Source organism: Rattus rattus, chromosome 6 (genome assembly GCF_011064425.1).
Source record: "Rattus rattus isolate New Zealand chromosome 6, Rrattus_CSIRO_v1, whole genome shotgun sequence".
Lineage (NCBI taxonomy): Eukaryota > Metazoa > Chordata > Mammalia > Rodentia > Muridae > Rattus > Rattus rattus.
Genome location: NC_046159.1, coordinates 19,011,211 through 19,033,665, shown reverse-complemented (window position 1 = coordinate 19,033,665; position 22,455 = coordinate 19,011,211). Strand labels below are relative to the sequence as shown.

The 22,455-nt window shown below is 43.6% G+C and overlaps 1 protein-coding gene and 1 pseudogene across 1 annotated transcript; both read right to left on the bottom strand.

The window, feature by feature from the left end:
- Positions 1-341: 341 nt before the first annotated feature.
- On the bottom strand, positions 342-675 carry LOC116904571 (annotated as a pseudogene).
- A 4,696-nt stretch (positions 676-5,371) lies between these two features.
- Positions 5,372-19,266, bottom strand: LOC116904570 (killer cell lectin-like receptor subfamily B member 1B allele A). Its single transcript, XM_032907369.1, has 6 exons — positions 19,155-19,266; positions 13,737-13,835; positions 13,037-13,111; positions 11,639-11,793; positions 11,172-11,293; positions 5,372-6,314 (listed from the first exon to the last, which is right to left on the bottom strand). The coding sequence occupies exons 1-6, from the start codon at positions 19,237-19,239 to the stop codon at positions 6,167-6,169; spliced, it is 684 nt and encodes a 227-aa protein (XP_032763260.1). The 5' UTR covers positions 19,240-19,266; the 3' UTR covers positions 5,372-6,166.
- Positions 19,267-22,455: the final 3,189 nt, after the last annotated feature.

Below are 22,455 nucleotides of genomic sequence, written 5' to 3'. Positions count from 1 at the left end.
CTGTATTTGTCTGTGGAATATATTCATTTACGCTTACATTCCAAGATTTTCTATATCAGGTATAACTTTAAAGGTCGCATCCAAAGGAGAAAGCAAACCACCTATAAACTGGCATTATTTGTTTATTTTTTCGCTTGTGAAACTTCCTTAATTTGTTGACGTAGCAAACACATTTAAACTCCGCTATGCAAATGACAGAAGGAATCTGCTCAGCGATTCACTTTAGAGTTCAATTTCATACAGGCAACATGCTATTCGTGAAAATATGTGAAAAAAATTACCAACTGAACTACAGATATTAAATACTGGAAAAAAATTAAGTTTATTATAATGTAATTTATTTAGCAATCTAGGAAGTTCGAGGCCATCAGCAGTTCCAGTCAATTTCAGGTGCAATTGGGAATTCAGGAATTTCAGTGGAGCTGTTAGTATAGCGGACCTTGTAGGTAAAATACATGCATGCTTTGGATCGCCCATGGGAAGCCATCTCTCTAAAATTGACCTCATCGGTTTCATTCTCCACAAACTGACCTGGGCCACTCAACACGGCCTTTATTGTTCCTGATGTTAATGCATGTTCTCTTTTACAATGAATTCATGACCATCAGAAGATACTAATTTCACACACATGGCATCAGGGCCTTCACAGCCCCCATAGGTTTGCTCCTCTCCATCCTTTATGTTTTTACAAAATTCTGTTTGATCCCAGAGGAACTTAGTAGTTTCCTGGGGAGGCCGAGAAGCAGTCTGCTAGTAACTTGCATCCGAAGGAAGTGCTCTTCTAAGATTTTTAATACCTGTTTCGTTATGTCTAAAAATCCTCGCTTGAGAGCTGCAAAATACACTCAGATTCAAACTGCCTCTGTGTGTGTTTCTGTTTGTCACCGCCGAATCCTTACCCACCTAGCCGTCAAGGACCCTCCTCCCAGGGACCCCCATATCCGACTGGGGTGGTCCGCGGTAACTGAGGATCGTTCACAAGAGGAAGCAGATAATATAACTGCTTGGTTAATTACTGAGCTGCTTTAGACCAAGACCTTCTCTGACTTTGTTTTTCTGTAAATAAAAGTAAGTTGTGATGCTGACGTGTCATTAAAGCTAGCCCCAGATGCTGAACTTAGAGCGGAACGGGCAAGCAAATAATGCTCTCTGTTGAATTAAAAAGTACCATCTATTGCTAAACGAATCCCAAACCAAAATGTGCTAGACCGAAACGTCACTTGCTTTATGGGAATCTATCATGGCACAGAGCCTGCCGAGGCTCCGCCAGGTGGCAAATGTGAAATTTCTCCCCAACGCACTTGACTTTCAAAGCTGCAGCGGTGCGTTGCAGCCGACCCGAGGTGGCGACAGACTTGCTTTTGAGTTTATGAGCTAACACTGTGAAAGTAAGATGATTTGAGGGCCATCCTTCCACTCCACACAGAGCTTCCGGACCCAGTCCCCAAAAACCAAACCAAAACAGAACGAATTGGTGTAGCGGAAAGCTGACTAAAGACCGAAGCAGTGATCAGAGAGCTCTGGGTGGGAGTCCTCTTGCTGGTTAATTTTGTAACGTTCTGGAGACCCGAGGCTCTGATGGGCAACTGAGGAAACTGATACTCCACTGGGCGTCATTATGATCACTCCACCACCCGTGCTTGATTAGGTTGATTCCGTATCTTGGCTCTATGAATAGTCTGCAGTATGAAAATGACCCTGCGTTTATCTTTGTATGGCACTGACCTTACTGACCCTCCACCCCCAACCCCGTGTATCGTTAAAATGAAACTATTGTGATCAAGTTTTCCTTAAATAAAGGGATTTGCTGAGCTGCTGTGATACTAGCAAGGTTGAGGACAGTTTCCACATTTTCCACCATCAAGGTTGGAGGGCATTTGGAAATTGGTTCATCCTCAAAGCGTTGGTTTTGTTGGGTTTTAGCTTCCTAAGGTAAGTAAGCTCTTGCTGTGTGGCCCAGTCTGGCCTTGAACTCTCTTTTCTTTTTTTTTTTCGGAGCTGGGGACCGAACCCAGGGCCTTGCGTTTGCTAGGACCACTGAGCTAAATCCCCAACCCCCTGGCCTTGACCTCTTGAGTCTCCTCCCTCAATGTGGTTATCTCCGTATGGGTCTCCAGGCCCTGCGTCAAAATCATTTTTATAATAAACACTTTGGGAAGGAAAACAGTGAGGGCTTATGCTGAATTCACTTCACCTGTGGATAAAAGAGAGGGATAAGAGGAAGAGGGCAAAGTTTAGGGACACAGGTAGACCACTGGGAAGGTCCTTGCTGGATTATTTAGATTTATTATGAGGACAGTTTCTACACTAATGAGGAGAGGCAGTGCCCGGTCATCAGTTCGATTTATTGATTATATTTATATGGGTACATTATCACTGTCTTCAGACACACCAGAAGGACGGCATCAGATCCCATTACAGGTGGTTGCAAGCCACCATGTGGTTGCTGGGAATTGAACTCAGGACCTCTGAAAGATCAGTCAGTGCTTTTAACCACTGAGCCATCTCTCCAGCCCAGAGAGAAGCTGAGGCCAGTGCACCATATACCTTAATCTACTTTAGTTTCCCAGCATCAGTTCTAAGTTAAGGTTGTAACATATGCACTTGAATGAAGGAGGGAGAGTCTTTTGTTGGTTTTTGCTAATAGCTACAAGGTGATTATACTCCCTTATCTCTTTCCTGTCCCATCCTCCATCCTTGAAAATGAAAACTAAAAACATTTCAGATTGTTTTCCTTTATCTAGCCATAGGCGTAGAGTGGGACTATTGGATGGTGAAGTAGATGTCCCTTGCTATTTTTCAGAGCGGCCATGTCAGCTTTCATTCCTACCTAGGTAGCATTTTACCTTCCTTCCAGATCCCCATGAACACCCATCTCCTGTTTTGCTTTTAATTGACAGGAGACAGGGTTGGAACAACACATTTCGGATGTGCCTTAGAGTCGCCGTTAGTTTATGTCAATAAACACTGAGCCTGTCAGGTAACCACCTGATATTTTTCTTCCTGGTGGAATTTCACCGTCATAGCTGGAGTTCCAGAGATGATCTAAGTAGCATCCTCTCCAATAGTGAGTTAAGGCTGAACAAGAAGAGACAGAGACAGACAATCTAACTCTGAGAAAAATTTCCACCCAATGTGGTCTTTAGGGTTGCTTGATCGTGTGTGGGGCGAATCATGAGCCATCAGGAAGGACTCAGCAACTCTTGAACGGTGGTATAAAGTTCTTAGCAATGCCATCCCCGGGGGCAAGCGTGTACATGATCACTGATGGGAATATTCCCTTCAGATGTGTGCTCCGATGGTGCCATTGTGATACTGAAATGACTGAGGTGACACCATCCTGTCCCAATGTGTCTGCCTATTCACTTCTCAGCCTTCTACCTCCAACAGCCACATCCATCTTGGCTATACTTTTATAACTGTCTATGACCTTGACCATGGCTCAAACACGGTATGTAGTATTCAGAAGATATCGATGAGCCAATGTTGCTAGGCAACTCTACATCTCTAATGTCCCCACCCTGAAACTTCTGTAATAGTGGTTTTGTCTTTTAAAACGCTGTACCCCTGAGCACAGGCACTGCGGTGGTTTGAATATATTTGGCTCAGGGACTATGACTTCTAGGAGGTGAAGCTTCGTAGGAGTGGGTGTGGCCTTTTTGGAGGAAGTGTGTCACTGTGGGGGGTGGGCTTTGTGACCCTCCTCCTAGCTTCCTGGAAGACAGTCCCCTCCTGGCTGCCTTCAAATCAAGATGTAGAACTCTCATCTTCTCTTCCAGTACTGTGTCTGCCTTCAGGCTGCCATGCTGCCAGCCATGATGATAGTGGACTGAACCTCTGAAACTGTAAGCCAGCTCCCCAAAAATGTTCGCCTTTATAAAAGTTACCTGCTTCTCTTCACAGCAATGAAACCCTAAGACAGGCACCAAGAAACTTTATGGAGGCACAAGCCCATCTTGATCTGACCATCAGTAAAGGACTCAAAACTTTTAATTGGGTTAATTGGCGTACTTGTCGGCGGTAACTATCTCAGCGTGAATCATTTCATTACCAGGTGTTTTAGTCAAGTTTTTGTTATGATGGTAAACACCATGCCCAATAGGAGCTTGAGAAGGAAAGGGTTTGTTGCAGGTTACAGTTTACAGTAAATCTTCTAAGGAAAGTCAGGTGAAGAACTCAGGGCAGGAACCTGGAGGCAGGAACTGAAGGAGAATCGATAGAAGGCTGCTTACTGGCTTGGTCCTCACGGCTTGTTCAGTTTGCTTTCTTATATAATCCAGGATCATCTTCTCAGGGGTGGTACTGTGAGAGCTAGTAGTTTTCCACCAGCCTCAGACAGCCCCTCTCATCCAGGAAGGAGTGCAGTAATCCTGTCTGGCAGTTCAGGGTTCACCTCTTCTCCAGAGGTAGGCGGACCCCAGCTAGCTGGAAATAAAAAAATTCCTCATGCCATTACAGCAGTCTCTGGTCTCACATCTCAATCACCAGAGTCTCTTGAGTTGAGTCTTACAGCACCACCCACAGTGGGGATCCTACCATATGGATTAGTAACCGAGAAAATGCCAGACAGACTCGCTTACTAGCCAGTTTTATGGAGGTGTTTTCTTAATTCAGGTCCACTCCTCCCAGATGACCCTGCCTTGTGTCAGGTTGGCACCAGATAAAGATTTCTCCTCTCCTTTTGTCTTTCCCAGGAAAGCGTTCAGCTAAGACATCATTAGAGCCCAAGTTTATTTAGCAAAGCAAAAGAACTCAGAGCAATTACAAACTCCAGAAGGGTACTGGAGCAGGCTGGGCTGGAGGTGGGTGGCAGCCCTCTGTGCTCTGCATGGTGGATTTTTAAAAAGTGTCTTTTGGTTCCCTCTCTCCTATGTCAATGTCAAATTCCTCCTGCCTTGGGAAGCCAGCTTCATTTATCTACTCTGCTGAAATTGATGTCCCCACCGCTGGCCTTCCCTGCTCATCAGCATATTCAATGGTGGCAAGCAGGGTCACGGGAAAGTCCCCTGGTGTCTTACTTTCTTACATGGGCTGCCTCCTGCTCAGAGCTGCTTAGCTGCGTGTTAACAGTTACAGGGTCGTTCTAAACAATCACTGCTGTTATCGATTGACTTCTAGTGCTGCTTTTCTCTGAAGGTTTTCCTAGGTAAATTGTTTCCTAAGAATTTTCATGAATGTCAGTTCTTTGTGGGTCTGTACATTGAAAGTCAATATTATCAAATATTAAAACTCATTATTCTTGGCAAGTAGGGGTTGAGAATTTATTTGAATTGTGATAATGTGTTCTTCAGTTTAAGTAATTCAATTTGAAGGGGAGTGATCAGAGCTTGTAGAAGTCTATTTTTAAAGAAATTTTGCATCTCCTTATAAATTAAATTCAATACTCTTACTCCTTTTATTTTCATGGACAGTTTGGCAAATTTTTAGAAAGGGGGATATCCAAAAGATGTATCTCTTCTTAAAGCTTAATTTCCCCCAAGCCTGGAAAGAAGAAATGCCAAGCAAACTAGAAAAAGGACAGCAGGTCGGAAGAGCTAAGTTACCTTAGTTTGCTTTTCTGTCACATAAACCAAAACCTTTCAAAGAAAAGCTCTTCTCTTCCAGTTATGGAGCTGAGAAGCCTAGCACCAAGGTGCCAGCATTGGCCCAGGGTCTGCTGGTGAGCATCGTGGGCTAGTGGAGGCATCACATGACCAGAGTTCAGTTTACCCAGGATTTTGTGGGCGCTACTTAAACCACTGTCAGTCTTTTCCTTAAATTTCTTAACCCTGGGCTTTCTGGAGTAGGTCAAGGTCAAAGGCTTTAATCCATGTTCTACAACCCAGCGTGATGACTTGGAGGAGTTAGGCGAGAGATCGGGGCTTTGCAAACAGTTTTCCGTGGTCGTCTGCTGATGACCTCAGACACAGAGACCAACAAAGATCGCACAGACTCCAGGATTAGAATCCAGTGACCCTCAGCTGCCTGGTCTTCTTTCCACAGAACTCCCCTCATAGGATGGCACATCTGGGTCTGCGTACGTTTACATCTACACAACGAAGAGTCTGTAAGACTCACAGTGCTTTCAGAGCCCATGCTTTGTGCCACTACTGCACGGGGAAGCAGGCAGCAGAGACAGGTCAGGCGCAGAGATCTGGTGTGGATGGTAAAGTAATCGAGGTACGATTCACAGTAAGGAGTCATTGCACGTGCTTTCTCGTTTTAGTTCCTTTTGGCAGATCCACAAATTGTCTGAATCACAGCTCTCAGAAAGCACTTTGTCTTGTGAGACAGAGACACAGCTGCCCTTTTCAGTGTAACCGCTGATGTTTAATCTGAGGAGGAAGAGAATGGCCACCCTTAGTGTTTAGGATTTTCTATAATTATCCCAAGTTGGTCATCTTCTTTTCTAGACTTCAAATACTGTAGAACACACAGTTCTTAGGCACAGAAAGTTCTTTTTGTAGTGGGAAGCAGTTAATGCAGAGACTCACAGCTGGTCATGATTCTGAGAATAAGTGATAGTTTAATGCTCAGCCCTAAGTGGGACATTATTACTTCATCACCCTACCCCCTGGCTCAGGGGACATCATGAGAAAGAGGGCAGGAGGACTACCATGGAATTGTCTCTGGCTTGATAAGGTTGGTCACTCACGAACTCATTGCTACTGTGATGACCTGCACAAGACCTGTATAAGATTGGGATTGGACAGCCAACATTACATCACAGGTAGAAAGGAGCTCTTGAGACCGCAGACTTCCTTGAGGATATGGGCAGTTATTAGTTGCTGGGTGACAGATGTCCTTCAACAGAGGAATAGACTCAAAAAATGTGGTACATCTACACAATGGAGTACTACTCAGCTATCGAAAACAGACTTCATGAAATTCATAGGTAAATGGAATGAACTAGAAAATATCATCCTGAGTGAGGTAACCCAATCACAGAAAAACATACTTGGTATGCACTCATTGATAAGTGGATATTAGCCCATCCATAGACGACAGGAAGCTCAAGAAGAAGGATGACCAAAATGTGGATGCTCCCACTCCTTTTTTTTTTTTTTTTCTTTTCTTGGAGCTGGGGACCGAACCCAGGGCCTTGTGCTTGCTAGGCAAGCGCTCTACCACTGAACTAAATCCCCAACCCTCTCCCACTCCTTCTTAAAAGGGGGAAAAATATCCATAGGAGGGGATATGGAGGCAAAGTTTAGAGTAGTGACTGAAGGAACAGCCATTTAGAGCCTGCCCCACATGTGGCCCATACATATACAGCCACCAAAACTAGATAAGATGGATGAAGCTGAAATATACACGCTGAAAGGGACCGGATATAGATCTCTCCTGAGAGACACATCCAGAGCATGTCCAATACAGAGGTCAGTGCTACAGCAAACCACTGAACTGAGAACAGGACCCCCTTGGAGGGAATTAGAGGAAGTATTGAAAGAATTGAAGGAGCTTAAACCCCATAAGAACAACAATGCCAACCAACCAGAGCCTCCAGAAACTAAACCACTACCGAAAGAAAGAATTGAAGGAGCTTAAACCCCATAAGAACAACAATGCCAACCAACCAGAGCCTCCAGAAACTAAACCACTACCGAAAGTCTATACATGGACTGACCCAGGGCTCCAACTGAATATGTAGCAGAGAATAGCCTTGTTGGGGCACCAGTGGAAGGGAAGCCCTTAGTCCTGCCAAGGTTGGACCCCCAGTACAGGGGAATATGGGGAGGCAGTAAGGGGGGTGGATGGGGGGAATACCCATATGGGGGAGGGGGAGGGGATGGAGGATTATGGACAGGAAACCGGGAAAGGGAATAACATTTGAAATGTAAGTAAAGAAATACATCTAATAAAAAAATTGTATTTATAAAAAATAGTTGCTGGGTGAGGATATGTCTTTTTTTTTTTTCAGTGATATAGCCATTGATTCCTTTGCCTATGCTCCCATGAGTAGCCCCCGATTCATTTTCAAGTTAGCAATCAGAATTAAACTCAAAGGGTCACACGCATTGTTGCAATTTCTTCTGAACTGAAACATTCCATCCTGGAGGGAGACTCATTAAGATTTGGAAAGTTTCTGGGTAGTGGTGGCTTTTAATTCCAGCACTTGGGAAGCAGAGGCAGGTGGATCTCTACATTTTCAAGGCCAGCCTGATCTATAGATCGAATTTCAGAACAGCCAGGGCTACACAGAGAAACCCTGTTTCGAAAAACAAAACAACAAAATAATTACTACTACTCCTACTAGTAGTAGTACTCCTAGTAGTACTAGTAGTAGTACGCCTACTACTAGTAGGAGTAGTAGGAATAGTAACAACAATAATAATAATCAGAAAGTTCTAAAGGGAAGCTCCATAAAACTCAGTAAATAAACAATTCACAAGTCTTAACAGAAAGCTCCTGAAACTGAGCAGAAATGGAAACAAACGCATATTGTTGTAATGGCCCAGCCCAGTAATGGAGTGGTATGAGAAGTTTGAGTGCTTGAAGTCTGACTGCTTGGGGGAACACTCCGAGAAGATGTCACAAGAGTCTTGTGATTTGATTTCTTTAAAACATGAAATGTTCTTAGCACGTGTTTTCGTTTCCTCCAAATGCAGCAGAAAGGACTGGGTTTACTTCAGATTGTTTATTACTACTTACTATTGATAATTAATGTCTAAACTGTCCTTTGTTTGCTTCTCTGGAAAAACACATTTGTTATGCTCAACTTGTCTTTGCTATTATATACAGCCTGAACTCATGAACTTTCTCAGCCCTCAGTATAAATTGTCTGCTGCTCTGAATAAAGTTGGTTATTGCATGAAACTTTAGTCTGTCTCATTTACCAACTCCATTCTCCAAAGGTCCTACTGCCTCTGGAGCCATGATACATTGTTCCTTGATATATCAATAATTATGAGTTCTGCTAAACTATGAAGCACCAGCTCTCCTATTGCATTCATGGTTGTCATGACAATCCCACACAGTAAGAAAATGAGACACCAAAGAGCAAATGGCTAATGACTGCTTTGTGGTCTACATACAGTTGTGGCTTATAAACCAAGTGTGCCCTAACTGGGCACGTATTGAAAACCAGGTGTCCGGCTGCTGATTCTACTCATAAGTGATTGGATCATGAGTGCACTGATTCTGCCAATGGATTAATTTACTGATGAATTGCCTGCTGAAGTGAACCTCACAGGAAAAGGCCAGGCCTTTGAAAGGCCTTTCTCTCTGCTCCTGTCCACTGTGAGGTGAGCAACATGGCTTGTCTTTGCCCTTCAACAGCATTGTCACAGGAGTCACAGCAATGGAGCAGCAGACTACAGATTGAGACCTCTCAAATTAAAAAAAAAAAAAAAAAGATACCCAATCATCTTTCCATTCTTGCTCATCTCAGGTATCTTATCACAGTGACAAAAAGCTGATTGATAAGCAATTTTATTGCATCATCTACAACAACTGTTAATATGTGGATAGTTTCTCTCAGATGTCAGAGATCCATACTGATATTTATTGTACTTTTTCTTTCATGCTCTCTCTATACTAGTTGGGACCTGACAAATTGATCTGAAGACAACCTGTACAATTATTTTCACCAAAATTAGAAATATGCTGCTTAAGATATTCCATGTAAAGTATAGAAAAGTATAAGAAAGATAAAAGAAAGAAGCAATTATGTATGTTGCTAGGTTTCTAAGTAGCCATTTTCCAAAGGAGTTAATCTTGTCTCTGGTTTTAAAACTCCATTGCATTTATGCACACATACATACATACATACACATGTACATTCATACATACATACACACGTACATACATACATACATACATACACACGTACATACGTTACATACCTGCATGCATACACATGATCTTATAAAAGGCTGGTAACTTTTTATATGTAAGCTTTTAGCCACCTTAGGAATCATATTTTCAGACTGTTCTGAACTTCTTTAATCTTTGATATCAGTGTTCCTCAGTCCAAGTCAATGAATGAGCAGCATGAGGACTCTCTCTATGTCTTAGATACAGCTCTAATGCCCTGCAATGTTTTGGGGTAATGTACCCCCGCACCTAATGTGTGAACTGACTATGACGTTGTGCCCCTGCCTTCTCAATTGTTAATTAGTGTGTCAGCAGGATATATGGTATTGTCATTTCTATAGCCCACAAGAACCTTTCTTTTTTTTTTTCCTTCCTTAATTCCTTCCTTCCTTCCTTCCTTCCTTCCTTCCTTCCTTCCTTCTTTCCTACCTTCCTTCCCATTCCAAGTGCTGCCCTCTCCTGGTCTCCCCCTCACTGAGACCCTCGCCCCATCCCCCATCCCCTTCTTCTCTGAGAGGGTGCCCACCCACCCCAGGTATCCCTCCAACCTGGCACATCAAGTCTCTGCCAGATTAGGCTATCCTCTCCCACTGAGGCCAGACAAGGTAGCCCTGTTAGGGAATGAACACCACAGTCAGGCTACAGCGTTAGGGAGTCTCTGCTCCAGTTGTTGGGGGCCCACATGGAGTTGGAGCCACACTTAAGCTGTATGAGTGCTAGGGTCTCATTTCAGCCCCATGTGTTCTTCAGCTGGTGGCCCAGTTTCTGTAAGCTCCCAGAACACCTGCTTTCTATACGTAAATGTTCGTCACTTCCTCATTTGCCCAAAAAGATGATTATCATGTTAGATAGCAAGCTGCCATGAGGAGGTCACGTAGCCCTCAATCTGGCCACAGGGCAACACTAGGAGATATATATTATATATGTACTCCATATATATATTCCACATATATATTCCATACACACACACACACACACACACACACACACACACACACACACACACACACACACGTATATATGGGAGTAGTCCTGCTGCTTGCTAATTGGTTCCTGAGTAAGCTCTGAAGCCCCTCCCACTATACCAATTAACCTTTTTTTTTGTTAAGGAGAAGGCTTTGAATAGGAAAAGAGCTGGAGGCTGGTGCTGGAGGGGGAATGGGAGCAGAGCAGGGAGACAGAGCAGAGAGCACCGATGGAGAGGCAGGCAGGGAGGCAGGTGGAGGAGATAGCTAACTGAGGGACTGCCCCAGCAAAAAGGCTAGCAGGCTTCTACTTCGCAGACCCTCCATGTCTTTATTATTAAACCCCAAGGGGGAACCCCCAAAGCCCCTGCAACAGGAATAAATATTCAAATTAGCTTTTCTAGTACTCACGCATCAGGATTTAAAGTCGAGCCGTTTATCCACTTCCACTTCCACTTCTCGTCTGACAATGTGTAATTTAATCCAATCCAGAATGAGCTGCCTTTCCCCTTTGTCACGTTCCGTACGAATCTCTACAATCAAAACAGAGCAGGAACTTAACCCTGAGTCTGTACTGGTGACTCATACTCCACCAGATTCCTGAAACCTAGTTTAAGGGTCACCTAAATGAATCCATCCTGAGTCCCCAAAACAGTTAATTCTTCCCCCTTTGTGAAATCTGTGCCCCATATTGATGATCCGGAGGACACACGCCTTACATATGCAGTTATTGGCTCATGTGTCCTATTAGTCTCTCAGACTGTGAGCTTCCATAATGCGAAGTCTCCACTTCCTTTGTGTAGAAAATCTGCTAAGTCCAGAGACACTGGTGTAGCTTTAAGAACATGTGAATGTCTCTAGTTTATCGAACAACCTACCAGTTCTTCTTGGTCTTGAACGAGCAGCAACGTGGCTCCTTTTCCACCACAGTCAGTTAGACCTTTGTTCCAATTGCTGGGAGCTTGAGAAACATGAAAGCATTTATCTCGGTGTGAATGCCAGTCTTTTGGGCACTGTAACTTAGCTGGACTATCTGGAGAGAGAGGAAGACATGGTGTATTACACCCTCTTCTTGCTGCACCACAGCCAGCTACACAGGGCAGTTTTTACTAACACACGCTTTTATTAACATTTGCAGAAAACAAGATTACTGTTATGACATATCAAATAAATATAAATAACAAAGATTTTATTTTTGTTTCTATTAATTAACTTCAGATAAAGTTAACTATCTGAAATTTTTATTGAAACAGTCAGGTAGTTCGTGTGGTGTTTGAGTAAGAATGGCCCCCTAGGCTCATACATTGGAATGCTTAGTCATCAGGGGGTGGCCTCATTGGAGGAACTGTCATGGAGGGGGGGTGGGGGGCTTTGAGATTTCAAAAGCCCAAACCAGATTCAGTGTCCTCTCTATCTGCTTCCTGCAGATCCAGATAAGAGCTCTCAGCTACTTCTCTAGGACCATGTCTGCCTGTGTGCCACCATGCTCCCCACCACGATGGCGTGGACTAAACCTCAGTTAAGTGTAAGCAAAGCCCAGTTACACGCTTTTCTTTATAAGAGTTGCTCTGGCCATGTCTCTCCACAGCAGTAGAACACTGAGTCTACAGCATTTCTCTAAAGCATATTACTCTTTTGGTATGTGTGAGTGAGTGTGTGTGTGTGTGTGTGTGTGTGTGTGTGTGTGTGTGTGTGTGTGTGTGGTGTGTGTGGTTTATGTGCATGTGTGTGCAAGTACACATGCCTGTGTACATGCGGAGGCCAGAGAAGAATGTAAGGTCTCCCCTCTCTTCCTCTTTACTTAATCTTTAGAAGTGGATCTTTCCTTCAACATGAAGCTAATGTTTTTTCTAAAGCTGAAACCAGCAGACCTCAGTGACTATCATGTCGCCACTCCCCCACCCCACCCCCCTGCACTGCTGGGTTGTTTATTAAATGGGTTCTGGGGTTATAATTATGGTCTTCACACTTGCACACAAACACTCTTAACCTCTGAGCTGTCTCTTAAGCCCCGTATTTTACGTTTTAGCTTGATTATCTATTAGTGACCAAGTGTGCTAGCAGCCTGAGGAAGCATGGTCAGGTAGCTAAGATGCTAGATCTCAAGGTCACGTACTTCAGTGAAGTTTTCAGCAACAACATCTACCAGTCGCGTGACTTTTGACAAGTTCTTCCCTTTCTCATGCTTCAATTTTCTCAAATGTAAAACCCACAATGATGTGAGCTTTGACCAAAGGTGTCTTGATAGGGATCAAATATCAGGGTGTCAAAATTACCTGTTGTTTTTGTCCTGTTCTCTTGAACATCCACAGGGCTGTTTTGTATCAATGGTTTTTGTAATAATGTTAGCACTGGTAATAAGAAAACATAGGAAGAAGATGAAACGCTGTTAAACTAGAATTAATATTGTATCTATCACTCCCGGGTGGGGGGGAAGTGAAGCTATCTTAACAAGCTTGAATATGGACAGGAGAGGATGCATTAGCAACATGTTAACAAAGAACTGGGCAGAGATAGCAGGAAGAGAGAACAAGAAAACAGATCACTTGGGCTCACAGGGCTGTTAGGCTACAGGTTATCTAAGGGCATTGCTGAGACTGTCCACACTGCTCTCACTTCTCCTCTGGCAGTGTACTCACACCCACACCGTCTGTGAGCGCGTATTCACACCCACACCGAGCAGAAGGTTGCTGACGGCCTTCTGGGGTTCAGTAGACTCCTGATAAACTCATACTCAGGCATTGTGGCTTTCATTGTTATTGTCACCTTGTCACATGTGTGACCTTTTGCAGGGTTCCAGGTACACATGTGTCACCCCGTAATGATTCTCAGAACAAGTAAGAAAAGGAATGTGAGAGGCGAGATTGTCTTGTAACTGCTCGCCATTGAACTTTCCCTAGGCTCAAGGCAGCCAGATCATGTGAAGAAGCCGAAATACTTATGGTGGAAATAGAGAAAGAATTCTGTCTCACTTACCTAAGACACCGAGTCCAATCACACTCAGGACAAGAAGGATGAGGCAAGCACAGCCGAGTTTCAGAGCCAACCGATGCCAGCGCGGGCACTGGCAGGTGTCTGAGAAGTTAAAGAAAATACACTTTTAATCTAGTTGAGTGCATTTGGAATGGAAGTCAGAGGTGATTAACATGGATAGTTGGATTCAAGTCGAGGGTGGGGTGTAGAAAGGAACCTTTTCTCAGCCAGCTTACTGTAGAGTTCCACAAGATGAGTTGGGTCAAACAGTGCTTTCTCTGATAACATAGGACTACTTGACTTCTCGTGCATGTTTCATGTGAAAGGGGCGGTAGGAGGGACGAACTGGTCAACGAGGAGAATGTTCTGAAAATTGCTGAGTGAGTGCTTTACAAAAATAAAGTATAAGTTCTGTTATGGAAAGGAGCCAGCATTTTCCCCAAGAAGGAAGATCTCATTTATAGAAGGGACGCGCGCACACACACACACACACACACACACACACACACACACACACACACACACAGAGGCATACACACAGACACACAGACACAGACACACACAGGCACACACACAGGCATACACACAGACACAGACACACAGGCACACACACAGGCATACACACAGACACAGACACACAGACACACACACAGGCACACACACAGGCATACACACAGACACACACAGGCACACACACAGACACAGACACAGACACACACACACACACACACACACACACACACACACACACACACAGACGGGAGCGGGCGATGGGGAGGGAGAGAGAGAGAGCACTCAGTTTTGTGCTAAGCATCACCTTTGGTGCTGGTGATGGATAGTAATTCTGTTATTTAAGTGAGTCCCCCTTCACTAGTGTTGAGGATGAGCTTCTCTAACTTGGAGCAAAGCTCAAGCATGTATGTTGCTTTGTTTGTTTGTTCTGGACGGGGTTTCAGGGTGTAGCCCTGCTGGTCTGGGACTCTAAGCAGACCTGGGTGGTCTTAGCCACCACAGTGTTTTCAGTGTTTTAACTACAGCAGTCACTTGTCACACTGGCCGAGCTCTCACACTCTTAGCGGAAGGCTGAGCTGTGGATAGAAGCAAACTCTATTTACGTTGCTCCACACAAACACAGCTTTCCATCTTAACTATAATGTTTACAGCTCAGTATGTAGTAGCAAAATCTGTTTTGTTTTCCCCCTTTCCTTTCCTTAAATAGAGGTTTCCACCTTCTCATGTAAAGGGAGAGCCCCATGGCTTCTCTTTGATACAACAGGGTTGCTAGCATTTACAGCACTCACAGTTTGAGGATACTACTCAGTAAAATGAGGGTTATTTGGGCCACAAACCTGGGTGACTGGCAGGTGGTGAGGAGGCAGGGACTCACGTCTTGACCAAGATTGTGTGAAATCTCATCGTGCTGTTCAAAACGATGTCCAGCTTAAAACACAGAGTTGCTTATTCTGGAATTTTCTATTTAATATTTATCAACTAGTTCTTGACTACAAGCTGTGAAAGTGCAGAAATTGAAGTGGCAGGTGAAGGGGGTGCTGTGGTATATATATAACACATGCTGACATCGACAACGCTAGGCTGGCGAGCGACTGGGGCCTTCTCTTGGTGACCATATCAATTACCGTACAATGAATGCCTCACGTTTATCAGAAGTTGAGATACAACAGGTTATGAAATATGTTCATGAAGTCTCATGATTTGGTCAATTTATTGTGATTTTAGACAGCTTTGAGAACATGGGTGTCAGGTGGAAAATAGTAACAGTAGTTTAATTTATGAAAATACTATGGAGAAATACTAGCTAGCTCCTATACCTGAACTGTTATAATTCCCCATTTCTCACATTTGGCCTCTAGCATTTACATTTTACAGTGGCTTTATGAATTCTAAGAACGCTTTCCTAGTTGACCTTTTGCTGAACTTTGATCCCTTTTTGTTCAGGTTGGTTAAGAGTGGCCTTGAACTCCTGCCTCCATCTCTCTGGTATCGTAGGTATGAACCACATACCTAGCTAAAGTTCTTACTTCTGCATTGCACTATTTGATTTATGATTTATATATACATATATATATGGTTTATTTTGTATTTTTATAAAGTGGATACATATGTTTTGAGTTACATGCTAAATAAAAAAAAAATAAGATGGGCTATTGCATGGTCTTTTACTAGCACTGTAGTTTCCAGAATTGCCGCATATCCATCTCTACATCTCTACTTTCTCTCCGTATATATTGTTTACATTATCCATTGCAACTGAATTGCATGACCCAGACTGAAGGCAAACGCCAGTTGTCTCTACTTTCCAGACCAGAATTGAGACATGACACCCACTAACGCAAGTCAGTTCCTTTTAAAATGTACCTCTGGAGAAAGGATAAAAAGAAAGGATGGAGAGGGAGAGAGGGGGGGATGATGTTCCAGAAGAGACAAAAGACAGTCTAACTTATGCTTTAGCAGTATCTGTAGACCCATCAAACTACAGACTGAAGACAGTTACATATGAAAGGCTGCATTTGTGTGGAACGAACACGCCCTTTCTCCATCAGTATTCTTGGGACAAATACATCATGGCAGCTGTTTCTGTGCCTTTGAAAGGATCCTAGGTGCTGTAAGCTATCTTTGGATTATCTGAAGCACACAGCAGCATGCACAGCAGGTTACTTGTAACCACTACATTTTATGTAAGAGACCAGCATATATGCAGTCAACAGTGAGCACTGTTGGTAAGAGGCCATACGGGACAGTCATGGATGGAAGCAGTCACTGTGTTAGGTTTGAGGGTGTGGCCAAGTGGGTCACCAGTGCTGCTCTGTTCAGGTCAAGAGGACACCAGAGGAGCCCCAAAGGCCCAAGGCCCATAATATTTTTATAAGCCACGAGTGTTCTTATTTATAAAATGTGAACAGTATCTACTACAGAATGTTCTAGAGAGGGCTGCACACAGTAATCATTCTAAATTCCCGAGCATAGCATCTGGCCTGTGGTAATGCTAACAAATACCATTTTTTAAAATTTTCTTCTAAAAAGTGAGAGTTTTGGTTTTATTTTAACTAAAGGCAAAATAGTCATTTGAGTGAATTAATTTTTTTTTTTATACATTCATGACAAAATTTAAAGAACTCCCGTCCTCAGAGTTGGGCTCCCTGTACTATCTTGCTCTACTATTGAAGCTGTGTGAGCACTGGGTATGTGGAAGTCCTGCCACCAAGCTCTTCGGTATTACACAATGCTAAGTCATCCCCATTGTTCCAAGCATTTCAATGGCTTCCCCCTCAACATCTACACCTACAAAATATGCTCCAGATCCCTTTCTGCCTGTCACCATGCCTCCTGACTTGCTCTCCACAGCACAGCACGAGCGTGCATGCTCCCCTGTGTCACAGGCCTGTTCTCCCTTTGTATCTGCCGGTCCAGCTTCCTAGCAGACTCATCTCTCAGACACTCAGCCTTGGTTCCCTGCATCTTTCGGGGCAGGACTCCAGCATCGCCTCTCTGGAAGGCCTGCCTCGATTACTTGTTGGACACAATGCTGTCTCTCTAGACAAAACTCTGAAGTTCCACTTAAACGCTTCTCTTGTCATTCGACACCACACAGTTGTTGATGAGAGTGTTTAGAATCTACAGGAAGAAAGATGCTTTCCTCTTTCTTCATGCCTACTTCCCCGGCGTCTAGAGCAGTGTTTGTCTTAGAGCAATTGGCTATTTCCGAATGAATGAGCAAACTCCAGAGGCATTCGTACATTTTTTTTACCTGGTGTACCATCAAAACAGACCTTTGGCCATTTAACCACAAACAAACTAGGTCACTGCCCATGTCCCCCTTTCCTGTTCTCTTTGCTGGCAGATCTAATCATGGTGCTTTGAATTTACCACGGTTTGAGTCCTTTAGCTAACCGGTCCTGGTGGTTTCACAGTTATTAAGCTACTGGGTCAGCATTTTGTCTTCAGACATTGTGCTCTGTTTTTATTCTACTATTATTTGGGTTTTCGTTTTTCCCTTTCAGGTTTATTTTCAGATTAGTAACATTTTAAATAATGATAACTTGCTTTTAGACTTTTAAAAAAGACTTTCTAGATACTTTCTTCTCGTTTTCTTATGTTTTTGGTTGTGCCTAGCCTTTAGTGGCTGAGCCACCTCTCCAGCCCTCTAGTGTTTTGGATTTGGGATCATGAACAGTAGGATGTGAGGGGAGCATTGTTATCTTTCTCTATATTTGTTTTCTTACACCCTTTGAAACAAGGCTTCCCTTGTTAACATTTGATAACAATGCTCCCTTCAAATCCTACTGTTTTTCTCCCCTTTTCCTAGGTAGGATGGGAAAAGAAGACTTGCTTTTCACTCCCACAAAAAATATCAGGAACCATGAGCTCCCCATGTGGCTGTCAAACAGCCCCTCCTTCCACTTCCCACTGACCCTCGAGTAAACATTCCAATAAAACGTATTTGGTGACTGAGTCTTTCTCCCTGATTCAAACCTTTGACAATTTAATAGTTCCTAACAGGAGTCACTAACGTTGGAAATTCACATGTCACAAAACATGGAGGACACCAAACTGGAAAACAGCTGCATTAAGACCCGTGTTCAGTTAGACAGCAGCCTGGAATTCTGTCATTGTGATTATTTTCTACACTCGCTGCCTGAGCTTCCGGTCTCTTGCACCAGCCGTCCTTACGTCATGTACTTCACCTCTCGCCAGACTCCCACATTTCTTTCGGTAGGATTACAAAATCCTCTGGTGGGTAAGAATGCTACTTTTGGCCAGCATTGAGATATTAATTCCAGACTGGCTCTGGTACCTTGTGGTTCATCCATTTAAGGCTGTTTCACTTTGCAAGACAGAAGGAGCCAGCTTTTTAAAAAATTAAATAAACGTGTGTGTGTGTGTGTGTGTGTGTGTGTGTGTGTGTGTGTGTGTGTATCACCAGCTTTTAATTTAGTTCAACCTTTGGTTTTGACTATGAGTTTCTCCCCGAGGACTGTCCACCACCTTTGGGGAGACATTGTCTACACACTGCACTGTGAAGGGACAGCTGGGGTTGCCGCTGAGGTAGAATTGGTTCACAGTGTTCTTGTTGCATAGATGCATTTGCAATTAGCAATCGAATGCAGGAAGTGTCTCTTAAAACACCCCTTTGCTCTCGTGAGTCAAATATACTTTCTTAGGATTTTTGGCAAAGGCTGACTAGGAGAAGTGGCATTCAGATTTCTTTCTGACTACACGAGTGAAATGGAATGTATGGCCTTTCTAGAACTCTGGTTTTTCTGCAGGCAGAATGCCTACACTATTTGACACTAACATACACCTGCTGGTCACCTTTAACACAATGACTAACACCCGTAGGTTTTAGAGGGAAATCTTAACTCTGGAAGATAATTCAAATGCCAGAAGAGGCAAGCTGCTTACCTGGGGAAAGAGATGGAGGTGACTTGTGCTTGGGCTCTCCGGTCCTGGCTAGGTGTAAGTCCGCATAGACCACTGCCGAGTCCATCGTAGATGGAGGGACCTGACACTGGACTTGTGCACAGGGACAAACTCCAAGTCCTGTGAGGCGAAATGAGCGAAAAAGGAAGTCCGCTGCGTATGCTCTGCTCTGTGTGTCCACACCCACCCACACTGGTAATTGAGGGTTTCTCCATAGTTGTTGACCTTGGGGTGTCCTGCTCACACAAGCTTACTTTTTTTTTTTTTTTTTTTTTTAAGGCAAGAACATACAGAACATAGGGTTTGGTTTCTCGACAAGTTTCTGGAAAGGTCTTTCTTGTTCTTATTCTTCCAACCATCCCCTATGAGTTCTCCTCTCAGATCTCCAAAGAAATAGTCATCTTTAGTTCAAATTTACCTTAGCTCTCAGCCCCCAGGGATTAAGACGTATGCCATTTTACGCTATGTTATGAAAATGAGGATTAGGACATAAAAGTCCATGGTACTGTTTGCCAGTGAGTTGAAGCATTAAATTCCTCCTGAAATCTGTATACTGTGGTGGGAGCTGTGGGGTGTGGAAATGCGGCTGGGGCTCTGCTAAGAACCCATGATGAAACAACAGGGAAAGCAGCAGGTGCCACTCAGTGTTGTTCTGAGCTAAGGACTCCATCGGCAGAGGGACAGGGAGTGGAAGATTTGGGTCTATGGGATGTGTTAACTCCTCCAAGGATTTTCAGTCCTAGCAAGGACCACAAATGCCCCCAAGTCCGACATTCTCATATCACGAGTAAAAAAGAAGAAGAAATGCAAGAGTTTTTTTTAAAGACGCTTTCTGTGGTTAGAGTGGAATTGTACCAGGTACTTGAAAGTATCTGGTAATGGCAACAGTCTGCTGGCTGTGGTGTTCTAGATGTGTGTGTGTATGTGTGTGTGCGTGCATGTGTGTATGTGTGTGTGTGTACAGACAACATGGGGCTCACACTCATTTCCCATGACCATGATGATTATAGAGTGAGGGGAAGGCTGTGTGAGGGTCTCACATCTCACTTAAGACTCAGTGAAACGCCCTCAGCTGTCACTGATGATGGATGGTCACCACACTCAACACCATGTCCGGGGCTCTGCCTCATGCTATTGAAACCTAAGATTTCAACAAGCATACAAGGTTTTCCAGAGTTGTCCATCTTGAGAGACTCTGTATTTATTTTGCTCAGATTACTAAACCTGGCAGACAAGAGTGCTTTCAACCATTAGCGTAATATAAACTTCATACACATCAGGATCTCCGGCTTTAGTATATATAAGAATCACCTGAGGGGTTGGGGATTTAGCTCAGTGGTAGAGCGCTTGCCTAGCAAGCGCAAGGCCCTGGGTTCGGTCCTCAGCTCTGCAAAAAAAAAAAAAAGAATCACCCGAAAGTTTGCTAATAATCCACTTCCTATCACTTAGCCCTCCCCTCCCTTCCCCAGATATCAAGGTATCTTCAGTGGGAAATGTGTGAATAGCATTCCAAACATTCGAAGTGGCTCATGGATCCTGCTTAAGCAAGCAGCCCCGTGGTCAGTGACTACGAGGACACATTAGAAAGATGAATAGAGAAAGAAGTCTGAAGCTGGGATTAGATAAAAAAAAAAAAAAGTAAAGCTTTGAGGACACTGAACTTTCAGGGTTTTTTAGGTTTACTTCATTATTTTATGTGCCTTGGTGTTCTGTGGGCATGAGCTGCCTTGTAGGACAGGAACTGTCCTCTGGGAGAACACCCAGTGCTCTTGACTCCTGAGCCATCTCTGCAGGCCCAACGTTGAGATGTTGGATGTTCTGAAACCTGCCCGTGATGGATCTACAATGACCTTGCTAAAAGCAAGAGAACTGAGGGGAGGTACTTTTTACAAGCAAGTGCTTCCAAAAGCCTCTAAGCCACAAAGCAGAAACTAAAATTAGCAACCAATGACAATTGTCGTGGCCCCTTGTTCCCATGCAGTGGATAGACGACTTTTTCTGTGACAGAGTGGCAGGGGTAACACCAACTCCTGCATGGCTATTTTTACAACCAACGTGTTGTTATGTAGCCATAGTTGTGTAGATAAAAATAAAACTCTCCTGAAAACTCGCATCGGGAGAATCATCTGACTGACCAAAGTCATTGGATCACCTAATTGCCCAAATGATAGTTCCACTGCAAAATATGTCGGATCTCAGGACGATATTGACCTTGTTACTATAAAATATAAGGAGAGTGGGCAGACGTGTGTATTTGTGTGTGAGAGAGTACAGTGTGATATTAAGCACAGACAATGTGCTGTGAAATCTAAAGGCTCAAGTGGTAAATGCTTGTACGTGATCCTGGGTTATAATTATTTTTGTTTGTCTACATAGGTGTATGTATGTGTTTATGCCTGTGTGTGAATACAGTGTATGTTTGTGTGGTGTATGTGCGTGTGTTTGGGGATGTATATACCTCTGTGTATGCCCAGAGTTTTGGATACTCTTTCTTCCTTGTTCCTTTGAGGCATGGTTTCATTTAGACCTTGCAATGACTGTGTTTCCAGCCAGTCTGAAAACCAACGCCCTCCAGCGACCCTCCTTTCTCTTCCCCTCTGGATGTTGGGGTTATAGGTCTTCCCGGGACCACACCTCGATTGCTACACCATTCTTATTTGCTGAGCTATCTTTCCAAACCCTGATACGGAGTTCTAAAGTGGCGATAGTTTAAAGTCATATTGAAAATCTTAAGGATTAAGAAGGGCAAGCTTCCCCGTGGTCGCCTGCTTTGATATTGAACTCTTTTTCCTTTAAGAGTGGAAGTTAGAATGTGTAGGAAAAATAGAGTTAAATATAAGCATTTCCCTTGAGTGTGTGAAGGTAGAAAAGAGGCTGCAAAACAACAGTGACAAAAAAAAAAAAGGGACTGGAGAGATGGCTCAGTGGTTAAGAACCGCAGACTGCGGGTTGGGGATTTAGCTCAGTCCCCAGCTCCAAAAAAAAAAAAAAAAAAAAAAAAAAAAAACTGCACCACAGACTGCCCTTCCAGAGGACACAGGTTTGGTTCCTGGAATCTACCTGGCAGCTCGAAAGTGTCTGTAACTCCAGTCCCAAGGGTCTTGATACCTTTTCCTAGCTTCTCTGGACTTAAAGTGCTCACACGGTGCACAGACACATGCAGGCAGAGCACCCACACACATAAAATAAAAGTCATTTAAGAAAAAAAAAAAAAAAAAGACCAAGAGAGATTTTTCAAATGTCAAAATCAAAGAAAACTTTACACAGATACAAAAGCAAACAA